Source organism: Ranitomeya imitator, chromosome 2, assembly GCF_032444005.1.
Source record: "Ranitomeya imitator isolate aRanImi1 chromosome 2, aRanImi1.pri, whole genome shotgun sequence".
NCBI lineage: Eukaryota > Metazoa > Chordata > Amphibia > Anura > Dendrobatidae > Ranitomeya > Ranitomeya imitator.
In genome coordinates this window covers 343,134,960-343,160,345 of record NC_091283.1, presented here as the reverse complement: position 1 = coordinate 343,160,345, position 25,386 = coordinate 343,134,960, and the positions used below count along the sequence as shown (strand labels likewise).

The following is a 25,386-nucleotide window of genomic DNA, read 5'->3' as shown; positions in this document are numbered from 1 at the left end:
TTTAAGACTTGATTTTCATGTAAAACATTTCCCACATTAAGAACATGAAAAAGGCTTCTCCGCTGTGTGACTTTTCTGATGACGAAGAAGAAATGATTTCTTCACAAAACATTTTCCACATTCTGAACAGAAAATAGGCTTCTTTCCTGTGTGGGTTGTCTGGTGTCTATCAAGATGCGCTTTCCGGTTAAAACATTTCCCACATTCTGAACATGAAAAAGGCTTCTCCCCTGTGTGGGTTCTCTGGTGGCTATCAAGATGCGCTTTCCGTTTAAAACATTTATTGCACTCTGAACATGAAAAAGGCTTCTCCCCTGTGTGGGTTCTGTGATGGTCATCAAGATTTGCTTTCCGGTTAAAACATTTCCCACATTCTGAACATGTAAAAGGCTTCTCCCCTGTGTGAGTTTTCTGGTGGCTATCAAGAAGCGATTTCCAGCTAAAACTTTTCCCACATTCTGAACATGAATAAGGCTTCTCTCCTGTGTGGCTTCTCTGGTGACTATCAAGAAGCGCTTTCCGTTTAAAACATTTCCTACATTCTGAACATGAAAAAGGCTTCTCCCCAGTGTGGGTTCTTTGGTGTATAATAACATCTGCTTTCCAGTTAAAACATTTCCCACATTCTGAACACGAAAAAGGCTTCTCCCCTCTGTGGATTCTCTGGTGGCTATCAAGATTAGCTTTCCGGTTAAAACATTTTCCACATTCTGAACATGAAAAAGGCTTCTCACCTGTGTGAGTTATTTGGTGTATAACAAGATTACATTTCTGTCTAAAATATTTCCCACATTCTGCACAGGAAAAAGGCTTCTCCCCTGTGTGACAGCTTTGGTGACTAAGAAGAGATGATTTCTTCACAAAACATTTTCCACATTCTGAACATGAAAATGGCTTCTCCCCTGTGTGAGTTTTCTGGTGACTACCAAGAGTTGATTTATCTACAAAACATTTCCCACATTCTGAACATGGAAAAGGCTTCTCCCCTGTGTGAATTCTGTGATGTCTGATAAGACTTGATTTCTCTGTAAAACACTTCCCACATTCTGAACATGAAAATGGCTTCTCTTCTGTGTGACGTCTCTGGTGACTAACAAGGTGTGATTTGTATTTAAAACTTTTCAAACACTTGGAACAAGAATATCTGTTATCTGCTGTGTGAATTTTTTTATGTTTAAGATAACACTTTTCGAGGGGAAAACGATTTCCATATTCTGAACGTGAAAATGTCTTCTTTGCTTTCGGAGCAATTCGTTTTTTTACTCTTATCTGGTGGCTTTGATTTTCCATAGTAGATGGTAATGAATCAGAAAACAGGACCTGTTTCAAAAGATCAAATGAGAGATCTTTGCAGTGAAGGGATGATGGTATATCTGGAGTAATGGCATTCACTTCAATTGTATCCAGTGGGATCTCAAGATAATCTGATTTAAAAATTGAAGAAGTCAGTTGTTCCTCTGCTCTCCTGGTATAGTCTTCTGCCAATAAAAAAGAAACAATTATTATTTTTGAATAAAATATCCTTGCATTTTCTATTTTTGAACATTTCTACTTAAGTGATCTATAAAAAGTTATATAGAAGAATTGAATTATTCACAAATTAAAGACCGTTCACAGTCTAATAGAAAACCTCATAGCATGAACCAGTGGAGCGTGGTGTTCAACTTTCATTTGGCCTCACAAAAATGGAATAAAAAGCCACCAAACAATGTTCTGTAGGCAAATATAATACAAAAAAAAAACTTCTACAAATCCTGCAAAAAACAAGTCCCCGTAAAGGTCCATCATCTGTCAATGGAAAAACAGAGGTTTCCAAATTATTAGATGCTCAAAATCTCTTGAAAAGCAACATGGCTTCCATAAACCAATTGAGCATTATCCACTCTCCCACAGTAAATTTCCCCCTCTCTTCTGAGCCTTGTAGTGTACCCAAACCACATTTAACATCCATGTATTTGACATTACTATAGTGAGAAGAAGCTACTTAATTTACGATGTATGTCTCCTTGAGCACAATCTGGGCACTTTGTGTTGGGTAATAAAATGGCAAATGTGCAATATAGTTACTACTCCGATAGATTAAATCTCGGTGGGTTATAATTTTCATAATAGAGTCACTTTATTGGGATTTCTACTGCTTTGATTTTCAGCCATTTTGTCATATTAAGGTTCCTATAAATGGTGTGTCACATCTTCCCTGGAATCTGGTCATGAGTTTGCTTCTGTCACTAGGCAGGGTGTCAAATATACACAGACAGGAGGGGGCGCGGGAGGGTGTCACACAGATCCACCCGCTTTTATCACTTCATCAAGGGAACGCAACTCCGGTGCCTGCAAATGTAAGGATAATATGCAATTATCAAACGATTGATAGACGAGATCGTGGTTGCTTCAAACTTGTTTCAACTACTAGGCTGGTTATTAGGAAAATAACAATGAGCATATGGTATATAAAACTCCAATTCCAATCTAAAACACTGTAAGGGCCAATATCTGCGGTCAGATGAGTTTCAAGAAGAAATATTACACATTTAAACAGAACCTTTTATACTAGTGCAGAGTTAAGGGGTCTTAAATTTAGATCTCAGGCATTTGAAAGAGTAATGGAGACCTTTTTTTAACCCCTTTACTGGGGGGTTTGCACGTTAATGACCAGGCCAATTTTTACAATTCTGACCAGTGTCACTTTATGAAGTAATAACACTGGAACGCTTCAACGGATCCTACTGATTCTGAGACTTCATGACAGTGGTAAAATTTCTTCGACATACAGTACAGACCAAAAGTTTGGACACACCTTCTCATTTAAAGATTTTTCTGTATTTTCATGACTATGAAAATTGTACATTCACACTGAAGGCATCAAAACTATGAATTAACACATGTGGAATTATATACTTAACAAAAAAGAGTGAAACAGCTGAAAAGGTCTTATATTCTAGGTTCTTCAAAGTAACCACCTTTTGCTTTGATGACTGCTTTGCACACTCTTGGCATTCTCTTGATGAGCTTCAAGAGGTAGTCACCGGGAATGGTTTTCACTTCACAGGTGTGCCCTGTCAGGTTTAATAAGTGGGATTTCTTGCCTTATAAATGGGGTTGGGACCATCAGTTGTGTTGAGCAGAAGTCTGGTGGATACACAGCTGATAGTCCTACTGAAGAGACAGTTAGAATTTGTATTATGGCAATAAAAAAGCAGCTAAGTAAAGAAAAACGAGTGGCTATCATTACTTTAAGAAATGAAGGTCAGTCAGTCCGAAAAATTGGGAAAACTTTGAAAGTGTCCCCAAGTGCAGTGGCAAAAACCATCAAGCGCTACAAAGAAACTGGCTCACATGAGGACCGCCACAGGAAAGGAAGACCAAGAGACACGTCTGCTTCTGAGGATAAGTTTATCCAAGTCACCAGCCTCAGAAATCGCAGGTTAGCAGCAGCTCAGATTAGAGACCAGGTCAATGCCACACAGAGTTCTAGCAGCAGACACATCTCTACAACAACTGTTAAGAGGAGACTTTGTGCAGCAGGCCTTCATGGTAAAATAGCTGCTAGGAAAACACTGCTAAGGACAGTCAACAAGCAGAAGAGACATGATTGGGCTAAAGAACACTAGGGATGGACATTAGACCAGTGGAAATCTGTGCTTTGGTCTGATGTGGTTCCAACCACCGTGTCTTTGTGCGATGCAGAAAAGGTGAACGGATGGACTCTACATGCCTGGTTCCCACCATGAAGCATGGAGGAGGAGGTGTGATGGTGTGGGAGTGCTTTGCTGGTGACACTGTTGCGGATTTATTCAAAATTGAAGGCATACTGAACCAGCATGGCTACCACAGCATCTTGCAGCGGCATGCTATTCCATCCGGTTTGTGTTTAGTTGGACCATCATTTATTTTTCAACAGGACAATGACCCCAAACACACCTTCAAACCGTGTAAGGGCTATTTGACCAAGAAGGAGAGTGATGGGGTGCTATGCCAGATGACCTGGCCTCCACAGTCACCAGACCTGAACCCAATCGAGATGGTTTGGGGTGAGTTGGACCGCAGAGTGAAGGCAAAAGGGCCAACAAGTGCCAAGCATCTCGGGGAACTCCTTCAAGATTGTTGGAAGACCATTCCCGGTGACTACCTATTGAAGCTCATGAAGAGAATGCCAAGAGTGTGCAAAGCAGTCAAAGCAAAAGGAGGCTACTTTGAAGAACCTAGAATATAAGACATAATTTCAGTTGTTTCACACTTTTTTGTTAAATATATAATTCCACATATGTTAATTCATAGTTTTGATGCCTTCAGCGTGAATGCACAATTATCATAGTCATGAAAATACAGAAAAATCTTTAAATGAGAAGGTGTGTCCAAACTTTTGGTCTGTACTGTAACTTAAATTTATTTGTAAAAAATGAAATTTGGCAAAATTTGGAAAATTTAGCAATTTTCAAACTTAACTGAAATTAGATCTTTAAAATCAAATGTAGTGTTCCTTCAGGAAACTCACTTTGATAAACTAGGTTCCTTTAACTTTGCTCGAAATCATTTCCCCATAATTTTCTCTGCCACACAAGATAGGAAAAAAAGCTAGTGTAGCCATTCTTTTTTCAAGATCGTGCCCAATAAAGGTGACCTTTTCTTATTTGGATCCTGATGAAATATACATAATATTAGAAGGCACCCTCAGGGGAAATCCGCTTATACTGTGTAACATACATGCTCCTAATACAGCCCAAATCAAATTTCTTAAACAAGTTATGCTTAAGTTTTCATGTGTCACGCCTGCAGCCATAGTCATAGGAGGGTATTTTAACATGATGTTCTATGAAACTATGGATAGATCTGCCTTGTCTGGTAAACCACCATCTCAATCCCAAATTTATATTTCTAAAGAATTTCGTGAGCTCATTAGGAAATATTCTTTATATGACTTATGGAGAATTAATCATCCAGGGGACATGTATTTCTCCTTTTATTAACCACCTCATAGTAATAGTACACATACACATATAGATTACTTTTTTGGGAACACCCCTAAGCTTCGTATACTGGCAGGTGCGGGAATGCGTCTCATAACATGGTCAGACCATGCCCCAATAGAAATTTCACTTAAGAGCTCCTTACTATATACCCGATCCTGCCACTGGGACTTAATGAGACGTTACTGAAAAAGCCTCATCTCACAGAGGTGCTTCACAGTCATTTAAAAGAATACTTTGAACTTAATGTAGGTTCAGATTCATCAGAAGCAATGTTATCGGAAGCTCACAAAGCATATTTTAGAGGACAATGTATAGCCATGAGCTCTAGACTTAAGGAAGACAATAAATTGAATCAAGAGGCTTTGACCTCTGAATTATAGCTTCTCAAAGCAAATATGCTCTCTAACCCTTCCAAAATAACCATTAAACGACTTATAGACGTTCGGGCTCAGTTAAAATATCGTAGTTACTTACCGATAACGGTATTTCTCTGATCCCATGACGGCACCACAGAGAGAGGGATCCGCCCTCAGGGACAGGAAACCTACAGGTGAAAAAGGCGGTACCTCTCTCCCACATCAGTTGGTTTACAGAGCCTTAACAGAACTTCAGCTGTAACTTAAATGGTTATCAAACAAAAAATATTTTAATTTTAGGCTCAGAGGTACCGCGTGACTAAATATTAATTACCGTATATACTCGAGTATAAGCCGACCCGAGTATAAGCCGACCCCCCTAATTTTGCCACAAAAAACTGGGAAAACTTATTGACTCGAGTATAAGCCTAGGGTAGAAAATGCAGCATTTACCGGTGAATTTCAAAAATAAAAATAGATGCTCCATACCGTTCATTATTGCCCCATAGATGCTCCATATACAACTGTGCTATATAGAATGCTCTGCACCGTTGATTATGGCCCCATAGATGCTCCTTATAATGCTGTGCCATATATAATGCTCTGCACCTTTGATTATGGCCCCATAGATGCTCCTTATAATGCTGTGCCATATATGCTCTGCACCTTTGATTATGGCCCCATAGGTGCTCCTTATAATGCTGTGCCCCATTTATGCTCTGCACCTTTATGGCCCCATAGGTGTTCCTTATAATGCTGTGCCCCATATATGCTCTGCACCTTTATGGCCCCATAGGTGCTCCTTATAATGCTGTGCCCCATATATGCTCTGCACCTTTATGGCCCCATAGGTGCTCCTTATAATGCTGTGCCCCATATATGCTCTGCACCTTTATGGCCCCATAGGTGCTCCTTATAATGCTGTGCCCCATATATGCTCTGCACCTTTATGGCCCCATAGATGCTCCTTATAATGCTGTGCCCCTTATATGCTCTGCACCTTTATGGCCCCATAGGTGCTCTTTATAATGCTGTGCCCCATATATGCTCTGCACCTTTATGGCCCCATAGATGCTCCTTATAATGCTGTGCCCCATATATGCTCTGCACCTTTATGGCCCCATAGGTGCTCCTTATAATGCTGTGCCCCTTATATGCTCTGCACCTTTATGGCCCCATAGGTGCTCCTTAGAATGCTGCTGGTGCTGCCATAAAAAAAAAAAAAAATCACATACTCACCTCTCTTCTCAGGACGCCGGCGCTTTCAATAATTACCTGCTCCTCTGCGGCTCCGTCTCCAGCACTGACGCTCAGCAGAGGGCGCGCACTGACTACGTCACAGCGCCCTCTAACCCGAGCGTCACTGCTAGAGGACACTGCAGACGGAGCCAGAGCGAGGAGCAGGTAATTATAGCGCTGCGCTCCCCTTACCTGCTGCGGCGCGGTCCCTGCAGTCCCTGGCTTCTCCGGCGCTGCAGCTTCTTCCTGTAATTGAGCGGTCACATGGCACCGATCATTTACAGCAATGAATATGCGGCTCCTCCCCTATGGGGGTGGAGCTGCCTATTCATTTCTGTAATGAGCGGTGCCATGTGACCGCTCAGTGCAGGAAGAATCTGCAGCGCCGGAGAAGCCAGGGACTGCAGGGACCGCGCTGGGAGCAGGTAAGTATGATTACACAGCCCCCGCTCCCCCTCCCCTGCTGACACCCGGGTATATGACTCGAGTATAAGCCGAGAGAGGGACTTTCAGCCCAAAAAAATGGGCTGAAAATCTCGGCTTATACTCGAGTATATACGGTACTAATCCTAGTGTGCACACCCACACGTGAAGGGAGGGAATGTACATGTGCCGTCATGGGATCAGAGAAATACCGTTATCGGTAAGTAACTATGATATTCGCTTTCCCCCATGACGACACCACAGAGAGAATTTCATAGAATATACATTAGGGGGGGACCACTGCTTCTAGGACCCTTCTGCCAAAGGTGAGGTCGGAAGAAGAAGTCAGGTCTAATTGGTAGTATTTAAAAAATGTAGAGGGAGATGACCAAGTGGCCGCTCTACATATCTGCTCAATTGATGCTCCCGCTCTCTCTGCCCACAAGGCAGCCACCGATCTGGTTGAATGAGCTCTGACTCCCTCTGAAATGGTTTCATTAGATGAAGAATACGAAAGTATGATGGCGTCCCTTATCCATCTCGCAAGTGTGGCCTTCGACGCTTTATGTCCTTTATTTGTACCCTGAAAGAGCACAAACAGAGACCAATCCCTCCTACAGTCCCTCGTGGCTGCTAGATTTTGGACCAAGCATCTTTTAACGTCTAGTGTATGTAGGAGTTCTTCCCTTCTATTTCTGGGGTTTGGACATAAAGAGGGCAGAGAGATTTCCTGAGATCTATGGAAACGTGACGCCACTTTGGGGAGATAGGATGGGTCGGTCTTAAGGATTACTCTGTCATCTAGTATCTGGGTTAGAGGTGGGTATGCTGATAGGGCCTGCATATCACTAATTCTGCGATCCAACGTTAGTGCCACAAGAAGGGAGGTTTTGAGGGATATTATTTTTAAAGAGGCTTGTGACAGAGGCTCAAAGGGTGCTTTAGTCAGTGCAAAGAGAACTAAATTTAGATCCCAGGGAGGTGTAGAATTGTGGACAACTGGTCCAGATCTACTTGAGGCCTTAATAAATCTCTTTATCCAGCAATTTCCTGTCAAGTCGCAGTTGTAAAGGGCTCCTAGCGCTGCTATTTGGACCTTAAGAGTGCTTATTGCTAAGCCTTTCTCTAGTCCTTTCTGAAGGAACTCTAGTACGGTTTGAATTGGGATTTCCTCAGATAAACTGGCACCCGAAACAGATAAAAATCTCCTCCAAACCTTCCCATAAGCTCTAGTAGTCACTGGTTTCCTACTTAACAGGAGAGAGGAAACAAGGTTTGAAGAAAATCCTCTCTTGGTTAGAAGCTCTCTTTCAAATTCCAGGCCATCATATGCAAGTTCTTTACTTGCAGATGACTTACCGGCCCCTGATGCAGCAGGTCCGGAATATCTTGAAGAACCCAAGGGTCTGTTATCGACATCATCTGTAACCACGGAAACCATGCTCTTTTTGGCCAAAAGGGAGCTATCATGTTGACTCTCGCTCCATCCTCCCGAATCTTCCTCAACACTAAGGGAATTAGGCTAGATGAAAATCCCAAGGAATTGAGAAAGCGTCTAGGGTCACCGGGCTCCCCCACAGGTCAATCGAACAGAAGGCATGCGTCGCCCGCTTTTGGCTGTTTGCAAATAAATCTATTCCTGGAAGACCCCACAGCTCTACTATGAGGTTGAATACTGCCTGGTTCAATTCCCACTCTCCCTGCTTCAGCTGTGTTAGACTTAAAAAATCTGCAGTCTGATTTTCCATCCCTTTGATGTGAAGGGCTGACAGTGACGACAGATTGGCCTCTGCTAACAATAGGATGATTTTGCCACCTCCATCAATGCCCAAGATCTTGTGCCCCCCTGGTGATTCAAGTATGCTACCACTACCCTATTGTCCGAGAGCTCCCTCACATGTTGGGAATGGAAAGAGTGTTGGAAGTGGTTGAGCGCACATTTCACTGCCAGTTCTTTCAGGTTTGAGGAACCAAGTTTTTCTTCCTCCGACCATGGCCCTTGAGCAATCTGATTGTCTAAATGAGCCCCCCAACCCCAAGGACTTGCGTCAGTAGTCATTATTATAGATGTTGGCCATACCCATGGAACACCACTGGTTAATTTGTCTGGATTCACCCACCAAGCTAGGGAACTTGTTTGTAAGGAGATTTTTAAGTGCTTTTCTAAATCCCCCTTTAAGCGACATTCTGCTTCTGGTATTTCCCACTGGAGATCTCTGGTGTGACTCTGGGCCCATTTGACCGCTAGATTTGTCAAGGATGTCATTACTTTGTTCAACTGTTGGCTGCAATGGAGAGGAGATTCACCAATTACCAGGAGGTCGTCCAGAGATGGGACAATTAATATGTTTTGCTCTCTTATGTGAGCCATGACCTCTGCAATCAATTTAATAAAAACCCTCGGGGTTATGGCTAGGCCGAAGGGAAGGGCCCTGAATTGGTAAGGTTTCAACTCTCCTTGCATTAATACCGCCACTCACCAAATTTTTGGTAATCTGAGTGGATGGGCACATGGTAATATGCGTCTTTTAAATCGATGACAGTCATAAAACAAGACTGATAAAGCGTTCTCACACAAGTCTTTATTGTTTCCATTTTGAAACTGAGTCACTAGGCACTTGTTTAGTTTTTTCAAATTTATTATTGTCCTGTAAGTTCCATCCGGTTTTGTTTGAAGAAACAGAGGGAAATAGAATCCCATGCCTTTCTCCTGGTCCGGGACTTCCTGTAGGACATTATTTATTAGGAGACTTTGCACCTCTTTTTGAAGGCCCAGTTGTTTGGCCTTTACTTTCCTTTGTACTGTTATGACAAAATGATGAGGTGGCAATGTATGGAACTTCAGCTTCAGTACTGTTTTTATTATGTTCAATATCCATACACTCCCAGATATTTTTTCCCAGGCTAGAAGAACGTGTGTCAATCTCCCTTCCACCTGGGGCCCAACTTCATTGGGGTTGTTTTTTGCTATCAGGTTTGTTAAACATGTAGCCTTTCCCCTTAAATCTTTTATCCTCCCTTTTGATTTTTAGGGGGCTTTCTACGCATATATTTTCGGTTCTGAAAGGGTCGTCTATACGATTGGTTAGGAAACCCCGGAACGGCTTTTTTCTTGTCCCCCACTTTCTCAAGAATGTCATCTAGGGTAGGCCCACATAAGAACTCTCCTTCGCAGGGAATAGAGCATAATTTGGCTTTCGTTTGTAGGTCCTGGCCAACACTTAAGCCATAAAGCTCTCCTTGCTGCATTTGAAAAGGAAGCAGATCTTGCCGCCAGTCTCACAGAGTCTATAGAGGCGTCTGCTAGAAACGCAGCTGCTCCTTTCATTATTGAGACTGAGTCCAAGATTGATTCTCTCGGGGACCTATCTTTTAGTTGTGACTCTAGGTGGTCTAATCACACCATTAGTGCTCTGGCGGTACATGTGGCAGCTATGGCTGGTTTCAGCCCCCCTGGCAGCTTCCCAAGAACCTTTTAAGAATAACTCCGCCTTTTTGTCCATAGGGTCCTTTAGGGTCCCCATATCCTCAAAAGGTAAGGCAAATTTTTTAGAGGCTTTTGCAATGGCGACGTCCAAATTTGGCGCCTTCCCCCAGAAAGAGCAAGCCGGGTCATCAAAGTGATATTTCCTTTTTGGGGTTAAAAGGACTTTATCTGGCCTTTTCCACTCTTTTTTTTATTAAAGCCTGTGTTTTTTCATTTAATGGAAACGCTCTTCGTTTCCTTTGTTCTAGGCCACTAAACATGAAGTCTTGCGCCGTTTGTTTCGACCTGGTCTCCACTAGCCCCATGGTTGTCCTTACCGCTTTTACTAAAGCGTCTGTCTCTTCGATGGGGAAGCAATTGCGACCCCCTTCTGAGGAAGAAGAGGATGAGGGAGAAGAGAGCGAACTGTCCGAGTTATAACGGTCGCCATCTTCTTCACTGGATCTAAACTCCAGGGATCTGTGCCTGGATTTACGCTTTCTTTTTACATTTTTACCACTTTTCAAAGCATCCTCCACCTGGGTTTTAATTAACGGTTTTAAGTCAGATGTGAACCTTGGGGACTCTTTACAAATGGTATTCTCTATGCATATAGCACAGAGCTTTTTTTACCCACGTAGCGGGTAGTTCTACAGAGCAGATCGGACACTCTGTGTGCCTGGTTTTCGCTGTACACAATAAACCCCATTTAAAGATGAACATTCACGGAGGTCACTTACCCTCCTAATGTAAGGGGTCTTCCAGATCCACCCGAGCCTCTGCTACGCTGGGATCCTGAGCTGCGACGCTGGGAAGAGGTGTCGTGCTGTTGTCGCCGCTGCTGGTGATGGCGCTGCTGCTGTGGCCACTTTTTTGGAGGGGACTGCAGAATTTCTTTTGGCAGTTGCTCCTTCTCACTCATGGCGAGACTATTTTGAGCACTGGCCATGTCATCTTGCTGCTTTTTTATCCATAAGCGGGCGTCGCATCGCTGCATCAATTACCCAGAGATGCCGCGTGCCGCCCCGGAAGTGACCCCTGCGCCTGCGCACTATGGGTCTCCCCAAGATGCTTTGCGGTCAGTGTGCGCACGTTCAGTTTTCCGGCGCTCGGCCTCCAGGAGGGAGCGTCGGAGGTGCCGGCACCGCTCCTGATGCCCCCATGTTGCGGATCTCCTGCGGGTGACCCCTCACCACTTCCCAGGCCAAAAGGCGGACTGGTGGTATAAAAACAGGTGACCGCCGCCACCTATTACCGGCCATGTAGATTTTTTAGGGAGAGGCAGACTGGTTCCTGCTTCACTGCCTCTCCCCCGCACACGCACAGGGTCGGCTGACCCTGGAATCGTGGCCTTCGCGGAGAAGAATCCACCGCGTCCGAGGCAGGGCCCCCCACCGCCTGAACCCGAACCAATGGACCCCCGGCATCCCATGACAGGTATGCTGTAGGTTCCTAGTCAGGGACAGGAAACCGAACTGATGAGGGAGAGAGGTACCGCCTTTTTCACCAGTAGGTTTCCTGTCCCTGAGGGCGGATCCCTCTCTCCGTGGTGCCGTCATGGGGAAAAGGGAAAACTTAGTTTGAAACGAGTGGACAAGCTTCTTCTCTATACCCGACAAAGATATTATGAGAAAGCCAATAAACCCCACACGTTACTAGCTAAACAACTTGGAGATCATACAGAAAAGACTACCTCTCATGCCTTACGTAATAAAAACAATCAAATTGCACATAACCCTAAAGAAATTTCATGTTTATTTCTCACAACTTTACTCGCTCTCTTCTACCCTCCCATCCAACCCACTAACCAGAAGTAATCTTGTTGGTTCTTTCTTGAACTCTTGTCAATTATCTTCTCTTTCCTCAGAAGCAATAGCATAATTAAATCACGTAATTACTGAAGAGGAAATTAAGGATGTAATCCATAACCTTCCAAATGGGAAGACCCGGGACCTGATGGTCTGTCCTACTTGTACTACAATTCCCCTTTTCAATTCCTTTCTAAAGGGAGCCCCAATTCCTGACTCCATGCTACACTCGTTTATAACATTGATTCCCAAACCAGGCAAGGATAGACTAAACTGTAAAAACTATAGACTGATTGCCCTTCTCAATTCAGATGTTAAAATATTCACAAAAGTTTCAGCAATGCGTCCGAATCAGTGGTTGCCTTATATGATCCACAAAGATCAAGTGGGATTTGTTCCTTTTAGACAAGGTGATTTCAACACCAGAAAGGCAGCTGATCTCATAGAAATAGTTAAAAAAATCTGGGGAACCTACTCTTCTCCTGAGTTTAGACGCTGAGAAGGCGTTTGATCACCTCAGTTGGCCTTTCATGCTGAAGTCCCTTGGAACATATGGCATAGAAGGCCCTTTTTTAAAAGCTGTAGCGGAATCATACTCTAATCCATCAGCTACAACCTATTTTTCATCATAGCTCCTCTAAGCCAATTAGGATAAAAAAAATGGCACCAGACTGGGTTGCCCACTTTCCCCTCTACTTTTTGTCCTTTGCATTGAGCCATTGGCTGCTGCTATTAGAGCATCACCAGACATCAAACCCTTCCCGACCCATGACGCCACGTAGGCGTCATGAAAGTCGGTGCCAATCCGACCCATGACGCCTATGTGGCGTCATGGAAAGATCGCGTCCCTGCAGATCGGGTGAAAGGGTTAACTCCAATTTCACCCGATCTGCAGGGACAGGGGGAGTGGTAGTACAGCTCAGGGGGGTGGCTTCACCCCCCCGAGGCTACGATCGCTCTGATTGGCAGTTTCACTTTCAACAGCCAATCAGAGCGATTTGTAATATTTCACCTATTAAAACTGGTGAAATATTACAATCCAGCCATGGCCGATGCTGCAATACCATCGGCCATGGCTGGAAACACTGATGTGCCCCCACCCCACCGATCGCCCCCCCAAGCCCACGATCTGTCCTGTACACAGTGTTCCGCTCCCCTCCGTCCTCCTGTCCGCTCCCCCCGTGCTCCAATCTCCCCCCGTGCTCCGATCCAACCCCCCATGCTCCGATCCACCCCCCATGCTCCGATCCACCCCCCATGCTCCGATCCACCCCCCATGCTCCGATCAACCCCCCCGCTCCGATCCACCCCTCGCGCTCCCATCCATCCCCCCGCGCTCCCATCCACCCCCCCATACTCCGATCCACCCCCCCGTGCTCGCCCCCACCCCATCATACTTACCGAGCCTCCCGGGGTCCGTCCGTCTTCTCCATGGGCAACGCCATCTTCCAAAATGGCGGGCGCATGCGCAGTGCGCCCGCCGAATCTAATTTTTTTTTTTGCCACTAAGGTTAGAATTAGGGTTAGGGTTTCGATATGTGCACACGTATTCTGGTCCTCTGCGGATTTTTCCGCTGCGGATTTGATAAATCCGCAGTGCTAAACCGCTGCGGATTTACAGCGGTTTTTCTGCGCATTTCACTGTGGTTTTAATACTGTGATTTTCTATTGGAGCAGTTGTAAAACCGCTGCGGAATCCGCAGAAAGAAGTGACATGCTGCGGAATGTAAACTGCTGCGTTTCCGTGCAGTTTTTCTGCAGCATGTGTACAGCGATTTTTGTTTCCCATAGGTTTACATTGAACTGTAAACTCATGGGAAACTGCTGCGGATCCGCAGTGTTTTCCGCAGCGTGTGCACATAGCCTAATTCGAAAGGTATGTGCACATGGTGCGGATTTGGCTGCGGATCCGCAGCGGATTGGCCGCTGCGGATTCGCTGCAGTGTTCCATCAGGTTTACAGTACCATGTAAACCTATGGAAAACCAAATCCGCTGTGCCCATGGTGTGGAAAATACCGCGCGGAAACGCTGCGTTGTATTTTCCGCAGCATGTCAATTCTTTGTGCGGATTCCGCAGCGTTTTACACCTGTTCCTCAATAGGAATCCGCAGGTGAAATCCGCACAAAAAACACTGGAAATCCGCGGTAAATCCGCAGGTAAAACGCAGTGCCTTTTACCAGCGGATTTTTCAAAAATGGTGCTGAAAAATCTCACACGAATCCGCAACGTGGGCACATAGCCTTAGGGTTAGGGTTGGAATTAGGGTTGTGGTTAGGGTTGTGACTAGGGTTATGGCTACAGTTGGGATTAGGGTTAGGGGTGTGTTGGGGTTAGAATTGAGGGGTTTCCACTGTTTAGGCACATCAGGGGTCTCCAAACGCAACATGGCGCCACCATTGATTCCAGCCAATCTTGAATTCAAAAAGTCAAATGGTGCTCCCTCCCTTCCGAGCCCCGACGTGCGCCCAAACAGTGGTTTACCCCCACATATGGGGTACCAGCATACTCAGGACAAACTGCGCAACAATTACTGGGGTCCAATTTCTCCTGTTACCCTTGTGAAAATAAAAAATTGCTTGCTAAAACATAAAACAAAGAAAAATGATTTTTTATTTTCACGGCTCTGCGTCGTCTGTGAAGCACTTGGGGGTTCAAAGTGCTCACCATATATCTAGATAAGTTCCTTGGGGGGTCTAGTTTCTAAAATGGGGTCACTTGTGGGGGGTTTCTACTGTTTAGGCAAACCAGGGGCTCTGCAAACGCAACGTGACACCCGCAGACCATTCCATCAAAGTCTGCATTTCAAAAGTCACTACTTCCCTTCTGAGCCCCGACAAGTGCCCCACACATGGGGTATCAGCGTACTCAGGAGAAACTGGACAACAACTTTTGGTGTCCAATTTCTCCTGTAACCCTTGGGAAAATAAAAAATTGCAGACTAAAATATCATTTTTGAGAAAAGAAAATTGTTTTTTTATTTTCATGGCTCTGCGTTATAAACTTCTGTGAAGCACTTAGGGGTTCAAAGTCCTCACCAAACATCTAGATTAGTTCCTTTGGAGGTCTAGTTTCCAAAATGGGGTCATTTGTGGGGGATCTCCAATGTTTAGGCACACAGGGGCTCTCCAAACGTGACATGGTGTCCGCTAATGATTGGAGCTAATTTTCCATTTAAAAAGCCAAATGGCGTGCCTTCCCTTCCGAGCCCTGCCGTGCGCCCAAACAGTGGTTTACCCCCACATATGGGGTATCAGCGTACTCAGGACAAACTGTACAACAACATTTGGGGTCCAATTTCTCCTATTACCCTCTGCAAAATAGGAAATTCCAGGCTAAAAAATCATTTTTGAGGAAAGAAAAATTATTTTTTATTTTCATGGCTCTGTGTTATAAACTTCTGTGAAGCACCTGGGGGTTTAAAGGGAACCTGTCACCCCGAAAATCGCGGGTGAGGTAAGCCCATCGGCATCAGGGGCTTATCTACAGCATTCTGTAATGCTGTAGATAAGCCCCCCGATGTTACCTGAAAAAGGCTCCGGCGCAGGCGTACTTTGCTCTGCCCTCTTGAGGGCAGAGGATAGTATTGCAGAGCGCAGGCGCCGGAAAGGTCAGAGGCCCGGCGCTTGCCCTCAACAGGGCAGAGCAAAGTACGCCTGCGCCGGAGCCGTGGCTGAAGATCAGAAGAGGACGTCATGGAAAGAAGATAGGAGGCGCCGCAGCGGACCGGAGACGCCCATCTGACCTGACCAGCAGCGGGACCGCCCCTGGGTGAGTATAATATAACGTCTTTTTCTCCTTTTTCAGGTAACATCGGGGGCTTATCTACAGCATTACAGAATGCTGTAGATAAGCCCCTGATGCCGGTGGGCTTACCTCACCCGCGATTTTCGGGGTGACCGGTTCCCTTTAAAGTGCTCAATATGCATCTAGATAAGTTCCTTGGGGGTCTAGTTTCGAAAATGGGGTCACTTGTGGGGGAGCTCCAATGTTTAGGCACACAGGGGCTCTCCAAACACGACATGGTGTCCGCTAACAATTGGAGCTAATTTTCCATTCAAAAAGTCAAATGGCGCGCCTTCCCTTCCGAGCCTTACCATGTGCCCAAACAGTGGTTTACCCCCACATGTGAGGTATCGGTGTACTCAGGAGATATTGCCCAACATATTTTAGGATCCATTTTATCCTGTTACCCATGTGAAAATGAAAAAATTGAGGCTAAAAGATTTTGTGAAAAAAAAAAAGTACTTTTTCATTTTTACGGATCAATTTGTGAAGCACCTGGGGGTTTAAAGTGCTCACTATGCATCTATATAAGTTCCTTGGGGCGTCTAGTTTCCAAAATGGGGTCACTTGTGGGGGAGCTCCAATGTTTAGGCACACAGGGGCTCTCCAAACGTGACATGGTGTCCGCTAAAGAGTGGAGCCAATTTTTCATTCAAAAAGTCAAATGGCGCTCCTTCCCTTCCAAGCCCTGCCGTGCGCCCAAACAGTGGTTTACCCCCACATATGAGGTATCAGCGTACTCAGGACAAATTGGACAACAACTTTCATGGTTCAGTTTCTCCTTTTACCATTGGGAAAATAAAAAAATTGTTGCTATAAGATCATTTTTGTGACTAAAAAGTTAAATGTTCATTTTTTCCTTCCATGTTGCTTCTGCTGCTGTGAAGCACCTGAAGGGTTAATAAATTTCTTGAAAGTGGTTTTGTGCACCTTGAGGGGTGCAGTTTTTAGAATGGTGTCACATTTGGGTATTTTCAGCCATATAGACCCCTCAAACTGACTTCAAATGTGAGGTGGTCCTTAAAAAAAAAATGGTTTTGTAAATTTCGTTGTAAAAATGAGAAATCGCTGGTCAAATTTTAACCCTTATAACTTCCTAGCAAAAAAAAATTTTGTTTCCAAAATCATGCTGATGTAAAGTATACATGTGGGAAATGTTATTTATTAACTATTTTGTGTCACATAACTCTCTGGTTTAACAGAATAAAAATTAAAAATGTGAAAATTACGAAATTTTCAAAATTTTCGCCAAATTTCCGTTTTTATCACAAATAAATGCAGAATTTATTGACCTAAATTTACCACTAATATGAAGCCCAATATGTCACGAAAAAACAATCTCAGAAACGCTAGGATCCGTTGAAGCGTTCCTGAGTTATTACCTCATAAAGGGACACTGGTCAGAATTGCAAAAAACGGCCAGGTCATTAAGGTCAAAATAGGCTGGGTCATTAAGGGGTTAAAGGAGTTCAGTTTAAAGGTAAAGAATTTAAATTATCCATTTTTGCTGACAATATCCTCCTAACACTCACGAAGCCTCATACATCGCTCCCTAGCCTACATTCATTGTTTTTAACATATGGCCAATAATCAGGGTATAAAATAAATACAAGTAAAATTGAAGCCCTTCCACTTAACATAAATGATTCCCATTTAGATCACCTCCAGAGTAACTTTAACTACTACTGGTGCACCACCTCTCTCAAATACCTAGGAATTAATCTCACAAACTTGTATTCTACTTTATACGAGAACAATTTCCCTCCATTATATACAGAACTGCGATCATTATTGACGTAATGGAAATCACTCCCTCCCTCACTATTTGGACACATTTCAGCAATAAAAATGACTATCCTCCCAAAAATGTTATATCTTTTTGAAACTTTACCCATATCGGGCCCACTCAGAGATTTATGTGCTTTTCAAGCAGTCACTTTAATTTTCATATGGGCAGGAATACGTCATAGAATTCCAAAGTTGGCAATGTTGGCTGATAAAAAGATGGGCAGTCTAGCAGCACCTAACTTTGTTCATTATTATTGGGCATCGCACCTCCGCACAATCCCATTGTTGTCTTCTAAACCTGCCTATACAAAATGGAGATTGAAAAATTATAGTTAGCCCCAGCTCACCCCAACTCCCTGATCTGGAATGGGGCTTACAATCCCCATTCAATAGACCTATTGGGTCCACTGACGCACACCCGAAATATATAGATGGTCTGCTCTACAAAATTCAATCTGGCTTCAACAAATTTTGTACTTACTTCCTTTCTTTTCCATCCGAATTTCCCTGAAAGTTTAACCCACTCACTTACAGGGGTATGGGCTCAATCTGGCTTGTTTTTCTTCGCCGACATAATTAACAATAAAAACACTAATTCTTCATTTCTATGATGAGCTGAAAACAAATTTCTCCCTCCATGCTCTTACATTATTTCAATATATTAAAATTAGGCACTTTGCCTCATCATTATTCCATGGTATACAGACCCCCATTCCTACTTCCTTCGAGAGACTGTGGAAGAATAGTTCAACAACAAGAGTTTTAATATCTAGAACTTACAATATTCTACAGACTCCAGACACAGACTCCCTAACTAGCCACTCTTATATGCTCAAGTAGGAGGAACATCTGGGTAAAACACTGACCGTGGAAGAATGGAGAAATGTTTGGACCAGAGCAGCCAAGACCATCTTGTAATTCATACAAAGAAGATCAGTACAAAATCCTTCATCTCTGGTACCATACGCCTGAATTTTTCCATAAAATGGACCGATCTATTCCACCTCTTTGCTGGCGTTGCGTCCTGCCTAGAGGTTCTATATTTCACATTTTTTGGGACTGTCCATTGATTAAACCATTCTAGGTGATAGTCCAACTCCTCACTAAGCAACTTTTCGGAGTGGATCTCCCATTAAGTCCTCAGCTCTTTCTATTAAATATTTTCCCTGATTCCATATCCACGAGATCCATTAGATTGCTTTTACATATGTTAACAGCAGCACGCTGTTTGATTGCTTACAACTGGAAGCAAACTTCTCCAACTTCCCAACTAGATCTATATTCTCGCATCAAGGATTTCAGGAACATTGAATACCGGGCAGCCCTTAATGACAATACTATAGAGAAATTTAACCTTGTTTGGTCTCCTTGGGATTCCTTTTGGGCCATGTTAAATATATGACTTCTATGAGAAGGATATAACTATCCTTCCACATGATGGTAACATTCCACATCATTTCCCCCCTTTCCTTTTGTCCGAATCTGTGTGTTTGTTAGTAAAATCTTACTCTTTATTTACTTGAAAATGTTTAACTATTACTATAGTATAAGATTGGTTGTTAAGCTATAAATGAAAGTGAAAAATCTAAAATGCCTAATTATTTTTTCTTTTCCTGTAAAATTTGAAACATTTTCAATAAAAATTACAATTTAAAAAAACCAAAATGCTTTTTATTGCAAGAAGGAGATTTTTGTGTACTCACCGTAAAATCTCTTTCTCTTAGCCTCTAATTGGGGGACACAGGACCATGGGTGTTATGCTGCTGTCCACTAGGAGGCGACACTATGCATAATCTGAAAAAGATTAACTGTGGCTCCTCCTCTGCAGTATACATCCCTGGACGGCGTCAGCCTTCTCCAGTTTTGTGCAAAAGCAGTAGGAGGAACGTAACATGAATAACATAGGCATGCCTATAAGAAGGCCACTATGTACGAGCTCAAGGAACAATATGAGAACTCAACAGTAACAACAGCCCGAAAAGGGCAAACAGGGTGGGAGCTGTGACCCCCAATTAGAGGCTAAGAGAAGGAGATTTTACGGTGAGTACACAAAAATCTCCTTTACTCTGTCACCTCATTGGGGGACACAGGACCATCGGACGTCCTAAAGCAGTACCTGGGTGGGAAGCAATGGACGAATATTGTGCAGACAGGCCCCTATACTTAGGGCACCGCCGCCTGCAGGACACATCTACCCAGGCTCGCGTCCGCTGAGGACTGGGTATGAACCCTGTAGTGTTTAGTAAACGTGTGTAGGCTAGTCCAAGTGGCCGCCTTACACACCTGTTGTGCCGAAGCCTGGTGCCGAATGGCCCAGGAGGCCCCTACCGCCCGTGTAGAGTGTGCCGTAATACCGGCTGGAAGAGGAGAATTCTTAAGGCGGTAGGCCTCTTGTATGGTGGATTTGATCCACCTGGCAAGGGTAGCTTTGGAAGTTGGCAGACCCTTGTGGCCGCCTTCCGGAAGGAGGAAAAGAGAAGCAGACCTCCGGAAGGACGCAGTCCTAGACACGTATATACTCAATACCCTGAAAAGGTCAAGCGTATGCAGAGCCTTCTCCACTCTATGAACCGGGACCGGACAAAGGGATGGTAATGAAATTTCCTCATTGAGGTGGAAGTTGGACACAACCTTTGGAAGGAAGGATGGTACCGTACGAAGAACTACCTTGTGCTGGTGAAAAGCCAGGAAGAGCCGTCTGCAGGAGAGTGCTGTCAGTTCAGACACCCTGCGTAGCGAGGTGATTGCCACTAGGAAAACCACCTTCTGGGAGAGAAGGCGTAGCGGGACCTCCTCAAGGGGTTCGAAGGGTGGTTCCTGCAATGCTGTCAGGACCAGGTTAAGCTCCCACGTTTCTAGTGGTCGTCTGTAGGGGGGAACCAAACGGGAAACTCCCTGAAGGAAAGTCCTTACTTGCAGCTTGGTAGCAATGCGCTTTTGAAAAAGCACTGAGAGGGCTGACACCTGGCCCTTAAGCGAGCCCAGCGACAGCCTGGCCTCCAGACCGGATTGGAGAAAACCAAGTACTTTGGGTAGAGAATAAGGGAGTGGTATCTGGCCACGAGATTCGCACCAGGTAAAGAAAGCTTTCCAGGTACGGTAATAAATCTTGGCAGAGGCTGGCTTCCATGCCCTGATCATAGTTCCAATGACGTCCACCGAGAGCCCTGCCTGGGTTAGAACCCAGGTCTCAAGGGCCACGCCGTCAAATTGAGAGCCCCTGAGTTCTGGTGGTAGAACAGGCATTGTGATAGAAGATCGTGGCGGTCGGGGAGACGCCAGGGGGCGTCTGCTGTAAGTTGTACGATGTCGGCGTACCATGTACGTCTGGGCCAGTCCGGTGCAATTAGGATGGTTGGAACTCCCTGTTGTTTGATCTTCCTCACCACTCTGGATATCAGGGGGAGAGGTGGAAAAATATACAGGAGCTGGAACTGAGTCCAGTCCTGAACCAGAGCGTCTGCTCCGAGCGACCGCGGATCGTGTGTTCTGGCCATGAAGTTGGAGACCTTGGCATTGAAGTGGGATGCCATTAGGTCCACATCTGGGGTTCCCCAGCGGTGACAGATCTGGCAAAAAAAATTTCAGGATGGAGAGACCACTCTCCCGAGTCTATTCCCTGTCGGCTGAGGAAGTCTGCTTCCCAGTTGTCCACACCCGGAATGTGGACCGCTGAAAGAACTGACCCTGTGTCCTCCGCCCAGCGGAGGATGTGTGACACTTCTCGCATCGCCTGGGTACTGCGGGTCCCGCCTTGGTGATTCACATATGCCACGGCCGTGGCATTGTCCGACTGTATTCTGATGGGAGAGGCTGCCAGTAAGTGATGGAAGGCCCTCAATGCCAGGAGGATGGCACGAATTTCCAGGATGTTGATGGGCATGGTCCCTTCCACTGGGGACCACTTGCCCTGTGCCCTGTGGTGTAGGTGCACCGCACCCCAACCCGTCAGGCTCGCGTCGGTGGTCAGAACCTTCCATTGACCTGTGAGAAAGGATTTCCCCTTTGCTAGCGAAGTTGGCTTGAGCCACCAGTGCAGGGACCTCCTGGTTGACAACGTTAGCTGGAACTCCCTGTCGAGAGAAAATGGATTCCTGTCCCAGGACTTGAGAATGGCTAGTTGGAGAGGCCTGAGGTGAAACTGGGCAAATGGGAACGCTTCTATTGCTGCCCCCATCTTGCCGAGGACTCTCATGGCAAACCGGAGAGATCGAGGGGGTTTGCGGAGGAGGGTGCGAACTCCTAGGCGGAGAGCCAGTGCCTTGTCCTTGGGAAGAAGCACTAGACCCCTGGAGGTGTTGAATAGCATTCCCAGGAAGGTCAGGGACTGACTCAGGGTTGGTGATGACTTTTGTAGGTTGATTAACCAGCCCATGCGACTGAGAGCATCGGTTGTGATTGAGACGCTGAGCTCGCAGTCCTTGAAGGCGGGAGCCTTGATGAGTAGATCGTCCAGGTATGGAACGACTACTATGCCTCTGGAGTGCAGGACGTCCATGGTGGCTGCCATGACTTTTGTGAACACTCTGGGAGCCGTGGCAAGTCCGAAAGGGAGAGCCACGAATTGGTAGTGGTCCTAGCCTATTGCGAACCTGAGAAACCTCTGATGGGCAGGTGCAATGGGTATATGCAGGTATGCGTCTTTTATGTCTATGGAGGCGAGATATTCTCCGTTCTCCATGGACGCAATGATGGACCGAAGGGACTCCATGCGGAAGTGATGGACACGTACATATTTGTTTAGCTGTTTTAGGTCCAGTATGGGCCGTACGCTGCCTCCTTTCTTGGGAACTACGAACAGATTGGAGTAGAACCCTCGGAAGCGGTCGGTCGTGGGGACTGGTACTATGACTCCTGCTTGAAAAAGTGAGGAGACCGCTTGGTGGTAGGCACGAGCCTTGGCTGGCGGTTTTGGGGGGACAGAGAGGAAGAATCGGTCCGGTGGGTTGGATGTGAAGTCTATTTTGTATCCGGAAGACACTAGTTCCCCGACCCACCTGTCTTCTGTAATAGGCAGCCAGACTTGATGAAAGAGCAAAAGTCGGCCGCCTACTGGTGTGGTGTCTTCCGGAGTCCGTGAGTCATGATGAGGAGAAAGTCTGAGATTTTCCTCCTCTGGGCTTAGGCTGGCCTGCTCTTGACTGCCAGGTCTTGTCTGACCTTTGCGTCGATCGTGAGTTGTCCCTGCGTGGGGAACGGTTACGATTTTGTGCTGGACGCGAGACGGACCAGCCCGAGGAATTCCGAAAGGATCGGAATCGAGTTTGGTTACGCTTCTTGTAAGCGCGTTTAGGTCTGAGTTGGGGAAGAGAAGTACTCTTACCCCCTGTAGCGTTGGATATCATAGTGTCCAACTGTTCACCGAAAAGTCACCCACTGATGTAGGGGAGGTGCGTGAGGGACTTCTTTGAAGCTGCATCCGCTTTCCATTCCCGTAGCCAGAGGATATTGTGATGATGTTTGATGCTATCCCCGCTACTCCCCTTGCTGAATCCAGAGCTGCATGAAGCATGTAGTCTGCTACAACTGCTATTTGAACCGCTTGGTCCGACAGCTCAGGAGCGGATGCTTGGAGAGCTTGTAAATTTTTTACCCAGGTCAGAATGGCCTTGGCAGCCCAAACGGAGGCGAACGCGGGAGCCAGGGATGCTCCTGCTGCCTCGAAAATTGAACGAGCCATGCGTTCTACCTGCCGGTCTGCTGCATCCCTGAGGGTTGAGCTATCTGGCAGTGAAAGGAGGGTCTGTGCTGCTAGCCTAGAAACTGGGGGGTCCACTTCGGGTGGATCTGTCCATTCCTTGGTGTCCTTCTGTGGGAAGGGGTACCTCGCCTCCAGATATTTGCGATTAGCGAATTTTTTCTCAGGCTGTGAGAGCTGCTTCTTAAAGATCGCCTTAAACTCTGGGTGGTTAGAGAAAACCTTAGGCGGCTTCAGAGGTCCTGCAAAGGAAATCTTATGTTCTGCGGCCTCTGGTGGCGGATCAGAAATGTCAAGCACCCGATGGATGGAAGAGATTATGTCCTCAACTAGCCCTGTATTGCTAGGAGGAATTGGGATCAGGGACCCTTCCGTTTCCCTGTCTGAGTCAGAGTCGCAGATGCCTTCCGAATCCTGTGTATCACTGAGGCGTCCCCTGCTGGGTGAGCTGGGGAGGAGGTCTTCTCTGGTCGGGGACTGCGGAGATCTGCATTGTCTGTCCCTGGAATGGGACGGTCTAGATGACCTGGAGCTACGGTGTCTCTCCCTAGAGGGGGATGACCGTGTGCTATGGGATGACGCAGATGGACTTGATCTATGGGTCCGCTTGCGTCCTGACTTAGACGTGGATGTGCCAGGGTCATCTTGTTCCTGAGTCAAGCTCTCCCTTTGCTGGGTAACAGTCATAGCCGAGGCATGACCCTGCAGAGCCTGAAGCAATGTGGAGGTTAGGTTATCTATAGACTGCGTCATAGATTGCGATATCTGAGTAGCCCATTCCGGCGTGGCATTAGACACCGAGGCATTGGCAGGGGCTTCTTGGGGCTCTGACACATTAGTTTGTATGCAGTTCTGGCAATGTGAGTTTGTGCTGCCACTGGGGAGAGCGGTCCCGCAGGCTGTGCAGAATGCATCATAGCAGTTCTGCCTGGTTCTCTTGGACCTTGAGCCCGGCATAGTGCACACAGTGCAGAAGGGCTGCCGGCAGAGGACCTTACAGGGGTAGAGAAAACCTATAGGGGAGCCTTATAGCTAACATGAATTCACAGCTGAGTAAAGAACCCAGCTGTGATCTTACCCCACCAGTGTGCCCCTAGGTCCAGCGCCGAAGATCCACAGTCCTGTCCCCCCCGGAGACTGGCTGCCTGGTCCTGGTCCTACAGACCGGGAGATGCAGGGTTAATCTACAGCAGAAAAATGGCTGCTGAGAAAGGAGAGGAAGGAGGAGAAGGGGTGGAGAGCAGGAAAAAGGCGGCAAGGCTGTGTGAAAACGCGCCCTTTCTGTCTCGATCTACCCCCTTTATGACACTATAGAGTCATATTTGTCATCCGGGGGGCGGGCCGGAGGGCGGAGAGGAGGCGACGGCTTCAGCTAGGCCAAAGTCGGGGCCTAAATTAGATGCCTGATGCCCAGAAGGGCTCCAGGCCGGCGCGAAAGTCCGGGAGGGGGTTGGATCTGAACCGTACCCCCCGGATTTAAAGGCAGGATGGCGGTGGGGCTATAAGCGGAAGGGGGAGCCTGGTTGGGGTCTCCCTGAGGCAGTAAAGAGCTGATGCTGCCGCAGAGACAGGGGTGCAGGGAGCCCTGTGTCTGTCTGTGCCATGCCTGCCTGCACTCCCCCCGGCCCCAACAGGAGCCCGCAGCTGGGCTGGGGTCCCTGGATGCAGGCGCAGTGTGCTGGCCCATTGCTGGGAGCTGTAGAGTGCTGCCTGTACAGGTGCTGCCTGTACAGGCCCTACCTGAGGTGTCTCAACCTAATACCCCCAGAGGGGGATTAGGGAGGGTGCGGTTGTCACACCTTCAGGGACCTTTATCCTCGCCTCGACCTCAACCCAGAAACCAAAAGGAATTG

The 25,386-nt window shown here is 46.2% G+C and overlaps 1 protein-coding gene across 1 annotated transcript in view; it reads right to left on the bottom strand.

The window, feature by feature from the left end:
• The window catches only part of LOC138666518 (oocyte zinc finger protein XlCOF7.1-like), a 196,296-nt gene that overhangs the window by 154,179 nt on the left and 16,731 nt on the right, over positions 1–25,386 (bottom strand). Inside the window, exon 8 of the mRNA XM_069754734.1 lies at positions 72–1,478. Coding sequence (XP_069610835.1) covers positions 72–1,478 — 1,407 coding nt within the window. The remainder of the gene's footprint in view (positions 1–71; positions 1,479–25,386) is intronic.